Here is a 12129-nt window from a genome sequence, read left to right on the forward strand (position 1 = left end):
ATATGGAGGCTGCCATTGCAGACCCCATTTCCTGACAAAATATAAATATGGAGGCTGTCATTGCAGACCCCCTTCCATTGCTAGCCTCCTTGTTACATAAAGCTGGTTTACATGGTTTCCTAGGAGTAATAATGCTGATCTGGCTCCCAGGTTCCTCTCGCTGCACTGCTGCAGGTACATGTCTGGGCATCTTCCCACCGTGCCATCCTACCATGATTCCCAATCAGGTGCTGACTCAGGTGCTAGAATGGATGGCATAAGGTGTGTCATCTGATTACTTTGGATAGTGGATGGTGAATGGTCCCAGTGAGTGGGAGCTGTGATCTTCCTCCCCCTGCCAGGCACTGATCTCACGTCCCCTGTGCAGGAATTGACCGAGAAGAGCTCCAGCTAAACACATGACCGCAGGATCCCTCCCCTCCCCCTCCCCCTGCCCTGACAATCGGATACGTGGTGCTGGCTGGCTGCTGCTGCTCCGGAGCTCCCACCACTGCTGATAATGCTGCTCTCAGCGGGTCTCCCCGGGGCTCAGCGCCCCCCGGCATCATGAGGATCCACGGCAAGCTCCTTCTCGCTGTGTTGTGCCTCGGGGGGCTGCTGATCGCCTACCTCCTCCTGGGGAACCCCGATCGTCATCAGCAGCAGCAGTCCCCCATCAGATCCCCAGCCCCCTCTGCCCCGGGCAAGGCGCAGCCCACCCCTGCACACTTCAGAGCCCTGGAAGACCACCGACCCAAGAGAGACCCCCGGCTGAAGAAGAAGAAAAGCAATGCCAAAGTCAGCCCTGCCAAGATAAGGTAAGAGAAACGCTCTATATTGATTTCATGACATCCTTGCAAAGTGGAGGGGGCAGCTGCTGCAGAACCTCTTAGCAGCCAGCTGACAAGTCATTCATCTTCCTGGAGATGTCCAGTGATTGACACGTGTCCTTTTCGGACTTGCTCTTCTACTTTTGTGGTGTTCTGCAATAGTAAAGTGACTTTTCTGCTGGTTACAACTTGTCTGAGGCAGCTGCTCTGTGCGGAATCATAGTGCTGGTATAGGACTAATGAATAATACAAAATACCCTACAAGTCTGATCAGTCTTGTGGAAAGATCCAACTCGGCCCAATAAGGTTTCCAGAGGAGAAAGAAAACTGTAAAAAAGTTACTTGACATCTCTAGAGATAAGTTTTAATTCTGACTGAGTTTTCTCTTGCAGTACAGGAACCAGAATTACCTTGGGCAGAACCAAAACTCTGTACAGGGCTAATTCAATTTGGAAAGCTAATCATTAATAAACTGACATTTTTTCCGAATCTGACAAGTGCCAGGCAAAGCTCCAGTTCAGGTCCTGCCAATTCCATTGTAGATCCAGAAAACTGACTATTTATTGTATTTATAAAGCGCCAACATATTACGCAGCGCTGGACAATAAATAGGGACAATAAATAGGGTAGTCGAATTCCACACCGAGGCAGTTAAAACTTACATTTATTTGTATATTCTTTCAATTATTTGGTTACCGCTGATCAGATATATAATGCCTGGTACACTCCATACAATTTCCCATATCAGGAATAATCTATTCAACCAATCAATTATTCCCGACAGGTCCAATCTGATTTGAAGTTTGAACCTAAAGGGAATATCGGAACATAAAAACCCCCCCAAAATTTCTACTTACCCGGGGCTTTCTCCAGCCCCTTGCAGCCGACTTTCCCACGCCCCAGCTCCGCTCTCAGCCGCCAGCCCGGGGTCCCTGCCGGTGCAGAGGTTTACCTTGCGAGGTCATCTTCTACTGCGCCGCTGTCAGTCAAGTCCATGTTGTCTGGAATGTACTGCGCAGGCGCAGTAGTTCTTCGCCTGCGCAGTACACTCCGAACATCGTGGACTTGATTGACAGCAGGCGCAGTGTAGGACAACCTCGCAAGGTCTGCCTCTTCACCGGCGGGAACCCCGGGCTGGCGGCTGAGAGCGGAGCTGCGGCATGGGACATGTCGGCTGCAAGTTGCTGGAGGAAGCCCCGGGTAAATAGATGTGTTTTGTTTTTTTTTTAAATTTGCTCGGACATTCCCTTTAAGTTCTGTGCACACACTAGATGAAACTCGGCCGTGGTGGCCGATAATACCTCTACTGAGAATCTAGCATGTGTACAGCGGCCCTGATGTCTGGGCAAGCGATCAGCCCAACTGATCCACTCAACCAAGCACTGGCCGAGAGCATTGTCCTCCCCACTCACCCTACTCGCCTCCATAGCAACAGAACACTTGGCTAGCCTACAGGCTAACAATGTATCTCTATAACTGCAATGTAGCCCGAGGGATTGAGACATGCTCCCTGCCAGGCGACATGCCTCATACCTGTGAACCTGAAGTGAGAGGGATATGGAGGCTGACATATTTATTTTCCTTTTAAACAATGCAGATTGCCTGGCTGTCCTGCTGATCCTCAGCCTCTGTTTTTATCCATAGATCCTGATCAGGCATGCACATTAGGTGTTTCTGACAAAAATCTGGCTAAGGGGCCCATTCACACTAGAGCGTTTTGCCGGTGATTTCGGCAAAACTTCAAGCGCTAGCGCTTTTTAAAGCGCTAGTGCAATAATACCCTTTGGGCCCGTTCTCACTTGGGTGATTTGCGTTAATCGCCGGCGATTAACGTAAATCACCAAACGCAAACGTGTAGCCTGCACGATTTTCAGGCGATTTTCTGGCGTTCGCGTTTAATGCTATAGAAGCACTAAACGAGATCGTGAAAAAATCGCCAAGTGTGAATACCGATTTTTTTTTTCTCGCATTAATCGCCAAAAATCACCTGAGCAAAACGCTAGCAAAAGCGTTTGCGTTTTGCAAGTGTGAATGGGGCCTCAGGCCTGGAACTTACTAGAGCATTTTTTTGAGCTTTCAATCGCTAACTGTTTCCCTAAACGCTCTGCCAATGAAAGTGGATGGGACAGATTCCACTACAGTGATTGTGATTAAGCAAATCGCAATGCAGGACATGCAGCATTTTGGGAGCGTTTCCATTCTGAAGAATTGTATAGGAGCAGGGAAATTGCAAGCGATTCACAAATCTCTAGCGAGTTCGATAGCATTTAGCGCTTTCTAGTGGGTTCCAGGCTTCAGGGCTGGTTCACACTGCAAGAGCTTTTTTAGCGCTAGTGATTTGAAAAAGCTTTTGCTAATGGAATGCTCTGGGGTATCCTATATAATAATAGGCAATTGTCCCTGCGTGTCTCTGTGTAGCTGGGTCCGTGCTTTTTACTACTGCGCATGTGCGCAGCACAGACCTAGCCTCACACAGGCAGGAGGACAGGGACGGGGCCTGGAAGCCAGGCGGGCGTGTGAGCGGCGGCCGGGTGTGCGGCGCGTGCGCAGTACATGCGGCGGGCGGTGGCGGAAAACACAGACCCTAGAGCCCGTTTTTAAACAGGCTTGGGTCTGCTAGTTTTTTATAAAATCACATCGCTCTAGTGTGAACACACACATAGCATTACATTAGCTAGCGTTTTTAAAATCACAAGCGCTTAGAAAATGCTCTTGTAGTGTGTGATTTTAAAAGCTCCTGCTAATGTTATCCTATGTGTGTGTTCACACTAGAGCAATGTGATTTTGTAAAAATCCCCCATAGCATTCCGTTATCAAGAGCTTTTAAAATCTCTAGCGTTTAAAAAGCTCTTAGAGGCCTGGTGCACACCAAAAACTGCTAGCAGATCCGCAAAATGCTAGCAGATTTTGAAACGCTTTTTCTTATTTTTCTGTAGCGTTTCACCTAGCATTTTGCGGTTTTGTGAAGCGTTTTTGGTGTAGTAGATTTCATATATTGTTACAGTAAAGCTGTTACTGAACAGCTTCTGTAACAAAAACGCCTGCAAAACCGCTCTGAACTGCCGTTTTTCAGAGTGGTTTGCGGTTTTCCTATACTTTACATTGAAGGCAGAAACGCCTCCGCAATCCAAAATCTGCAACAGCCCGGGAGTATGCGTTTCTGCAAAACGCCTCCCGCTCTGGTGTGCACCACCCCATTGAAATACATTACCCTAGCGTTTCCACATCCGCAATCGGATCTGAAAACGCAACCGAACCGCTCTGGTGTGCACTAGGCCGTAGTGTGCACCAGCCCTTAGGCCTTGTTCACATTACATATCGCCAGTGCTATCGCAAGTGCTGACGATTTGTTGAACGCTTTTCCCTGCGTTTTCAGCTTACAAATTTTTTCACTTCTTGACGTCAGTCAGGAAGTTAACTATTTGACCCAGAAATGAATAAACTCAATGGGGTTGATTCACTAACACAAATACTGTGCCTTATCAGAGTTAACATGCCTTCTCAGAATTATTGTGCCTTATCAGAGTTGGCGTGCCTTGTCCACTCATCCTGCCCTGAGCCCATGCAGGTTAGGACATTATCCCTGCACTGTGCACTTTGATTTGCCTAATAGGCTGTTTGTCAAGTGACAGGCAGCCTATTGGGCCTATTAAAGTGCGGGGATAATGACCTCTAGGCTCCCTGCACACAGCAAATCCATTTGCGATTCAGATTCCGATTCCGATTTGAAATTCTGATTTTCCCTGAATACAGCCAACAGAAAAACGGATGAAAAAACGCAGCATGCAGTAACGATTAAAAATCGGAATCGGGTGTAAAAAACTATTAAAAATCGGAATCGCATGCAGTGTGCAGTGAGCCCCAAAGTGATTAGACCCGCAGGGGCTCAGGGCAGGACAAGTGGAGCTCTCGTCATTGCCAATTAGCAGGCATAAGTTCGCAGCGCTCGTTATGCTACTCTGATAAGGCACGTTAACTCTGATACAGCACGCTATTTGTTATAGTGAATCAACCCCAATGTATTTATTCATTAAAGTGCTCAGGAAATCACAATTCTAAATGCTTTTTCAAGCTCCTTGCGATTTCCCTATACTTTCTATTGAACACAAATGCTCAGAAAATGGTGCAGGATCCGCGTTTGCGATTCAATAGAAAGCGAATGGTGTATATGAGAACACTCACAGAAGCGACCATTGCACTAGTGCTTTTAAGGCGAATTTTAAAATCACAAGCGTTTAAAAAAAGAGTCAAATCACTCTTAGGGTTCGTATAGACGTACGATAAAGATCGTTCGTTACGAACGATTCGTGACGTTTACACGATATTCAAATTAGACCGAAAAGATCGTTCGTAATGAACGATTGTGTACACACGTGAACGATATAAGTATAAAGTACTGAACGACGAACGATAAAAAAATGCGTGCGCAAATGGAAGTGACGTTATGACAGGCAATAAGAACATGCGTACTACTCCACAGATAATCATTATCGGACGATCTTTGTACACACTGCAGCGATAGAACGATTATCTTTTGAAAAAATCCACCGGGTTGGATCGGTCGGATTGAACGGTCCCAAAAAACGATCGTTGGAAAATTTGGAGTGCACGATTATCGGTCCGATTGTCGTTATCGTTCGTTTTCGAACGATCGTTATCGTACGTGTGTACTCAGCTTTAGGGCTTGATTCAATAAATTGTGATAATGGCCGCACTTGCGTTTTTGCGTGCGTTTTCGCTCACACTCACGAATTACCGTGCGCAATCGCGAATTCGCGTTTGCACGTGAAACCACAGTGCAAAAACGCTAGCGTGGCAGTGCTATGAGTTATCACAGTTTAGTGAATCAAACCCTTAGTGTGAACAAGCCCTTAGCTGCATGCTTATTTCGTGTGTGGGATTTAGACACTACTGATGAGAGTGATTAGCAGGGTTGCCAGGCAACTGGTATTGTTTGAAAGGAAATAAACATGGCAGCCTCCACATACCCCTGGCTTTAGTTTCCCTTTAATACATACATGGCCCAAATTGAATAAACTATTTTTACATTTTCTCCCAGGAGATGTTTTCTCATTATGTCTAGAAAATACATTTTTAGCACTTAGAAATTGAAAATGACTGCAGAGAACCCAAGATAAATATCACGCTTAACGTCATTTGGGATGACTTATTTTACATTTTTGCTTGCTCAGGGCTAAAACGTTAATAAGGTATGAGAAATCTGGGGAAAAGAAGCGAAAAACAGTAGTCAATGATTGATTGCTATACCTGATCTAATCAGTGGGCCACTTTCAATAGGGCTCAAACCCACTAGAGTGACTTTCTGAGAGTTTAGGGAGCGATTCAAACCGCTGCTGATTTCCCTAAACGCTCAGCTGATGTTAATGGATGGGCTAAATTCCACTGCTCCAGCTCCGATTGCGATTACCAAAACGCAGGACATGCAGCATTTATCGTGTTTAGCGTCAGCGATTAGCGTTAGCGTTTATTCATTGTAAAGTATATAAACGCTGGCCTAATCACTCATCAAAACCTGCACAGAGTGATTTTGCTAGAGTTTTGAAGTTACTGCTCACTGTAACAAAATTAAAATTAATTGAAAGGACCAATCAGAATTAAAAATGCTAATCGCTACACAACCGCTGGCAAATTTAATACACTTTTTAAAATCGCTACTGAAAACGCTCATGAAATCCTCTGCAATCCGCTCTTACAAAACCCTAGCGATTAGCGATAGCGTTTTGTAGTGGGTTCCAGGCCTCAGGCATATTTTGAAGTTCTCCCTCCCCCATACCCAACCTAAGCACACCTGACCTGAGCAAAAGATATCTAAGATAATCACAGAGGTCTGTTCATTCTAGATCCACATTCCTCGGTGCATTGTCCGTTCCTCTCCTCTTGCCTCCTGCAATCTTTGAAAGTCACAATATCAGACAGGAAGAGGCAGGCTTGCTGTGATGTTCCCTCCTATCAGCCTCCCATTCTATTCCCAGCCCCATTCACTCCCCTCATAGAGAACCTGAGATCAATAGAACATAAGGATTCATACTCACCTGGTCTGGTAAATTCCTCTACTGGCCCAATAGCGCATCCATAGCTGGGAGCGCTCCTTGCATGCGCAGTTTGCCAAGATTGTAACTGTGCTTGCTCAGAACACTCCTGGCAACAGGCGATCAGGGGAAACATGGCTCCGACCCAGCATGTGCAGTGGGCCGCTACCCAGCTGGTTCACGGACTCCACTGCAGGAGAATGGAGGGGATAGGGAGGACGGTGAAGCAGACGGCCTACAGAGGGCTGGAGGAAGCCCTAAGTAAGTATAAATCCATATGTTCTATTCATCTCAGGTTCTCTTTAGGAAGAGAGAACACGAGAGTACGGCTCGGTCCACACTTGTCCAGTTTCAGATCAAGTCAATGTCAAACGGATCAGTTTTTCTGAAAAACGGATCTGTTTGACACGGATCTGATCTAGATGCTTGCACACGATCCGCATACGCGTGTCAGTATGTACGCGTTGGCTGCTCAACTGAATTGCCGCCACCACTCGTCCCGCCGCTCATCCCTTCCACAGCCCTGAGGCCATCAGAAGCATGGCTCTCCATATGCTGCAACAGGCCAATTCTGCCTAACAGGGAGAATTTTCATTGGTGAAGTTGCTGAGGATTCTTATTGGTCTATTGCAGTCCAATGGAGAATCCTCATGCTTCTGTCGGTCTCCGGGCTCTTCATAATGGACCGAGCGGTGGTGATGGACGGCGGGACGCGTGAGTATGATGTCGTGACTGTGACGGGATACAGCCGAAACGGGCGACGCGGATGCGGCGACTAGCCTAGTGAGAGCAGACAGTGTCCGTTTTCATAGGCTTGCATTGGACACGTTTTCCCGTACAGTCTGGGAAAAGGTGACAAATCCGGACTCTCTGAACTCTCTGACTCACTGAAGCCAGTTTAAAAATGGCTTTTTACCTTGTATTTATGTGAGGCATGTTTGTCCCTGTTAAAACGCCGCTACCCCACGGCAGAGTGAGGGGTCTTTACCCCCCAAATCCCCTGGGGCACACTGCGGGGAGCGCTTCCGTGAGAGGCAGAGCTTTCAGCTGCAGCTCTGCCTCTACACGCGTCTATCAGCGCGTATCTCCACCTCCGCCCTCCCCTCTCGTCTTCCTTCCCTGAGAGGGACGGGGTAGAGGCGGAGATCCGCGGCTGATTGACGCGCATGGAGGCAGAGCTGCAGCTGAAAGCTCTGCCTCCAGGAGCAGCAAAATCCACGACCAAGAAAGTAGTGGATTTTGCAGTAGGGATTTGGGGGGTAAAGATCCCTCGTTCTGCCACGGGATAGCTGCGTTTTAACAGGGGCAAACATGCCTCACATAAATACAAGGTAAAAAGACGTTTTTAAACTGGCTTCAGTGTCTCTTTAAGTTTTCTTCCCGTGCAACACGGATCCGTGTGCGATCCGTGCTTCTGCATGAGTGGAAGCGGGTCCTATTTTTAGCATAGGATTCGCTTCCTGCACTTCTGCAGAGCTTTGAAAACGTATGCCACGGATATGTTTTTAAAACAAGTGTGAAGCGGCCCTTAGCCTGGCTCTTCATGTCTGAAAATTTTACTTTAGCCAAAAGTAAAATTTTTCAAGGAATGATTACAGAACCAGGGAGAACGAAGAAAGACAAGACACAATGGTATGTGGATCCAGCATGAAGGTATCTCTGTGCTTACCTTAGGTAGCTTTGCCTCAGGTCAGGTGTGCTTTTTTTTTTCTTTTTTAAAGTTAGATTCATACCTCAGTAAGTGGAAGCTTCTGCATGATTTAGAGGCTTCCTCCTCCATGACCCTTCTACTTGGCTAGGTCCCTCATCATCATCATGCCGCACTGCGCAGGCACCAGTAGGTTTGCGCCTGTGCATTTGCAAGGAGCTGCTGATGCATGGAGAAAAAAGCCGTATATTTGGGGCTGCACTTTGCGCCTGCCCAGTGCGGCCACACTTGTACATGGAGGGGAGGGCTGCTTTAATATTGAAGATTGCTCTGAGGGGTTTGAGTGCAGCGCAGGATGGGCGTAGGAGGAGAGCGAAAGCTTCTGGACTTTTAAGGCTGGAGATTAGGGTTGGGTACGGGGGAAGAGAAGAATATAAAGAGTCCCTAGATAGGATGAGAAGGGAAAAAACGTGAAATGACATTATTCAATCTTGAGTGATATTCCAGGGCTGAGGCTATAGAGATGCGTCTTAAGTCTGCAGGCTAGTGACGTGTTCTGTTGCTATGGTTGGGGGTAACAGCCAGCAGCGAGTGCAGTAAGTGGGGAGAACAGGGCTCCTGACCAGAGCTTGGCTGAGAAGATCTGTGGTGCTGAGCACTGTCCGGGGCATTGGGGGCATCTGGGGCTGCTGTACACATGCTAGATTCTCAACAGGGGTGGACGTTATCAGCTGCATTCCATCAAGCGCGTGTATGGGGCTTAAGCCTGGATTCACAGTGGTCCAATGCATAACGCACGCATTATAATGAGTGGGACCTGCAGTGGAAACTGGACATAGACTTTAATCAGCAAGGTGGTACTGGGGGGAACAAGGTGAGGAATGGACAATGTATGGAGGCATGTGGATCCAACAAGAACATACCTCTGTGCTTACCGTGTGTAACTTTGCCTCAGGTCAGGTATCCGTTAATAATTGATGTCTAACCTATCTTTGGATCTGTCATTTAAGCCTATCCAACCTGACTCTGTTCCTTAAAGGGATACTGTAGGGGGGTCGGGGGAAAATGAGTTGAACTTACCTGGGGCTTCTAATGGTCCCCCACAGACATCTTGTGCCCGCGCAGCCACTCACCAATGCTCCGGCCCCGCCTCCGGTTCACTTCTGGAATTTCAGACTTTAAAGTCTGAAAACCACTGCACCTGCGTTGCCATGTCCTCGCTCCTGCTGATGGCACCAGGAGCGTACTGCGCAGGCCCAGTATGGTCTGTGCTTCCGCCGTGCGCTCCTGGTGACATCAGGGGAAGCAAGGACACGGCATTGCAGGCGTAGTGATTTTCAGACTTTAAAGTCTGAAATTCCAGAAGTGAACCGGAGGCGGGGCCGGAGCATTGGTGAGTGGCTGCACGGGCACAGAATGCCTGCGGGGAACCATTAGAAGCCCCGGGTAAGTTCAACTCATTTTCCCCCGACCTCCCCTACAGTATCCCTTTAAAGGACTTCTGATGTGAAAACTAATAATCTATTTTTACTCACCTGAGGCTTCCTCCAGCCCCTCGCAGCTCCGTTTCAGTCCCTCGCCGCAGTCCCGGTCCTCATCGGTGTCTCCGCCAGTAGTTGCGCGCAGGCACAGTATGCGCCAGATGATTTGGACGCATGGGCATGAGTGCCCACGTAGGTGCAGAAGAACCGATGGCAGGTCGCCATCATTGCAGGCGGCCTGAGGGGACACCTAAGAGGACCAGGGCTGCGTCGAGGGACTGAGAAGGCTGCGATGGGGCTGGATGAAGCCAAAGGTGAGTATACATAGATTATTTTTTTTTCACATCGGAAGTCCTTTAAAAGGAATATGTCAGCCTCCATATTACTCTCACTTTAGGTGTCCTTTAACTGTAAACCTAACCTACTTCTCAAAGCTCCTAAGACCTTGACATTCACCTTGAAATCTTATTTGCTTAACCATGGAAACCTATAATACGTACCTGCTGGCATCAGGTCTGATCTTTATATAGGATGCCCAAATGATGCTGTGCCTAATTTATGCAGCTACCTACAAGGTACCGAAGTTCAAGCCATCCTTCAATATATTCTGGCAGCACTCCGTAGCATGTTTGAAGTGAAATGAGTGAACAGAGAGCGATTAAGGACTCATTAAGTGAATTATTTCCTCGGCCTAATAGGAAATGTATTGGCTTATGCATCTCAGCGGTGTCATCATATTACTAGAAGTGAAGCTTTATGTGAACGTTGCCAAAAAGTTCTGTGCTGGCATCCCAGCGATGTCGCTGACGGTGGTGCGTGTGACCGGCGGGCCCCACAGCTGGGAGTGGAATTAGCACAGGTGTCTGCACAGAGATGCCTGGGGCAGGTTACCGAAGCATTGCTGTTTATTAGCATTATGCTTATCGAGACCTGGAGGTATGTTTTTATGTATACAGGTATTTGGATCTAGTGTTGTGTTCTGTGATTAGACATTTATAGGTCTCATATTTCACACATGGACTGTGGAAAAACAACCCCAGGGAGCAGATGAGATCAGTGAACTAGTGCTGTCTAGGTAACGTGAAGTATTAGTCAGAAAGCATGCAGTACTTCAATGGCAAATATTCTAAATCGACCCTATACTGTAGTCCCTTATTGATGGGACATTTGGAATGTGTTACTGATTTGCCCACCTGAAGAGTTTACTTGTGTTTCTGCTTTAGCAGCAATTTGTGCACATACTTCAGAAATGCTTAAGGCTAGTTTTACACTTGTTAGGTGCAATACGGCACACACACCGTATCGCACCGCAGAAGTAAGGCTTCGTATGACCCTGCGTTACGAAGAGGCAACAGGGTCATATGCATAGGCCTGCCCCTCACTCAGTGACGTACTTCCTGCTGGGCATGCGCCGCCATCCTCACTCTTCTCCCTCTTCTGCACCGGGTCCTGTAAGTTTGACCAGCCGCGGCCAGTCTGAGCATGCGCAGTGGGCTCTCTCCAGCAGAGAATAGTACTGCGCTGGCATATAATTAGTCTCTGGTACACTTTAAGCAGTAAAATGCGTGGAAAATAACATAATGGATTAACTAAAGTTTGCTTTCTTAGAACAGAAAGAATTTCATAATAATTCAGGTTGGAGTGAGCTTGAGATGTCTCCCAGTGCATCACTGCTGAATATATGCAAATTAACCATGGTTGCCCTTAAAAGCTAAACACACCTTCAGTACCGCTGGAATGCAATGATGTGTCAACTTGTTAATTTGTACAAAGCTATGATAATCCAACATGCATACAGACTGTTTCGGACTGTTTGATCCTCAGCAGTGCATGGCATGGATTAATTTGGTTCTATGGAGTAGGGCTTGCAACACCGAGAGGTACAGACTAACCAGCAAGCTCATGGTGAACCAGAACTCATTGGAGTGGGCTACAATGGTCCTAAAATCCCCCTTACTAAAATGAACAAAGCAAACAAAAGTTTGCTTTTTTAGAACAGAAAAAAATTGCGATAATTCAGGTTGGAGTGAGCTTGAGATGTCTCCCAGTGCATCACTGCTGAATTTATGCAAATTAACCATTGTTACCCTTAGAAGCTAAACACACCTCCAGAACCGCTGGAATGCAATGATGTGTCAGTT

At 47.2% G+C, this 12129-nt stretch overlaps 1 protein-coding gene across 1 annotated transcript in view; it reads left to right on the plus strand.

Annotated features, from left to right (window-relative positions):
* Positions 1 to 268: 268 nt before the first annotated feature.
* Positions 269 to 12129, plus strand: part of GXYLT2 (glucoside xylosyltransferase 2) — a 71353-nt gene continuing 59492 nt past the window's right edge. The window contains exon 1 of the mRNA XM_068251871.1: positions 269 to 797. Coding sequence (XP_068107972.1) covers positions 547 to 797 — 251 coding nt within the window. The 5' untranslated portion in view covers positions 269 to 546. The remainder of the gene's footprint in view (positions 798 to 12129) is intronic.

The sequence above is a fragment of the Hyperolius riggenbachi genome, chromosome 9 (assembly GCF_040937935.1).
Source record: "Hyperolius riggenbachi isolate aHypRig1 chromosome 9, aHypRig1.pri, whole genome shotgun sequence".
Classification (NCBI taxonomy): Eukaryota; Metazoa; Chordata; class Amphibia; order Anura; family Hyperoliidae; genus Hyperolius; species Hyperolius riggenbachi.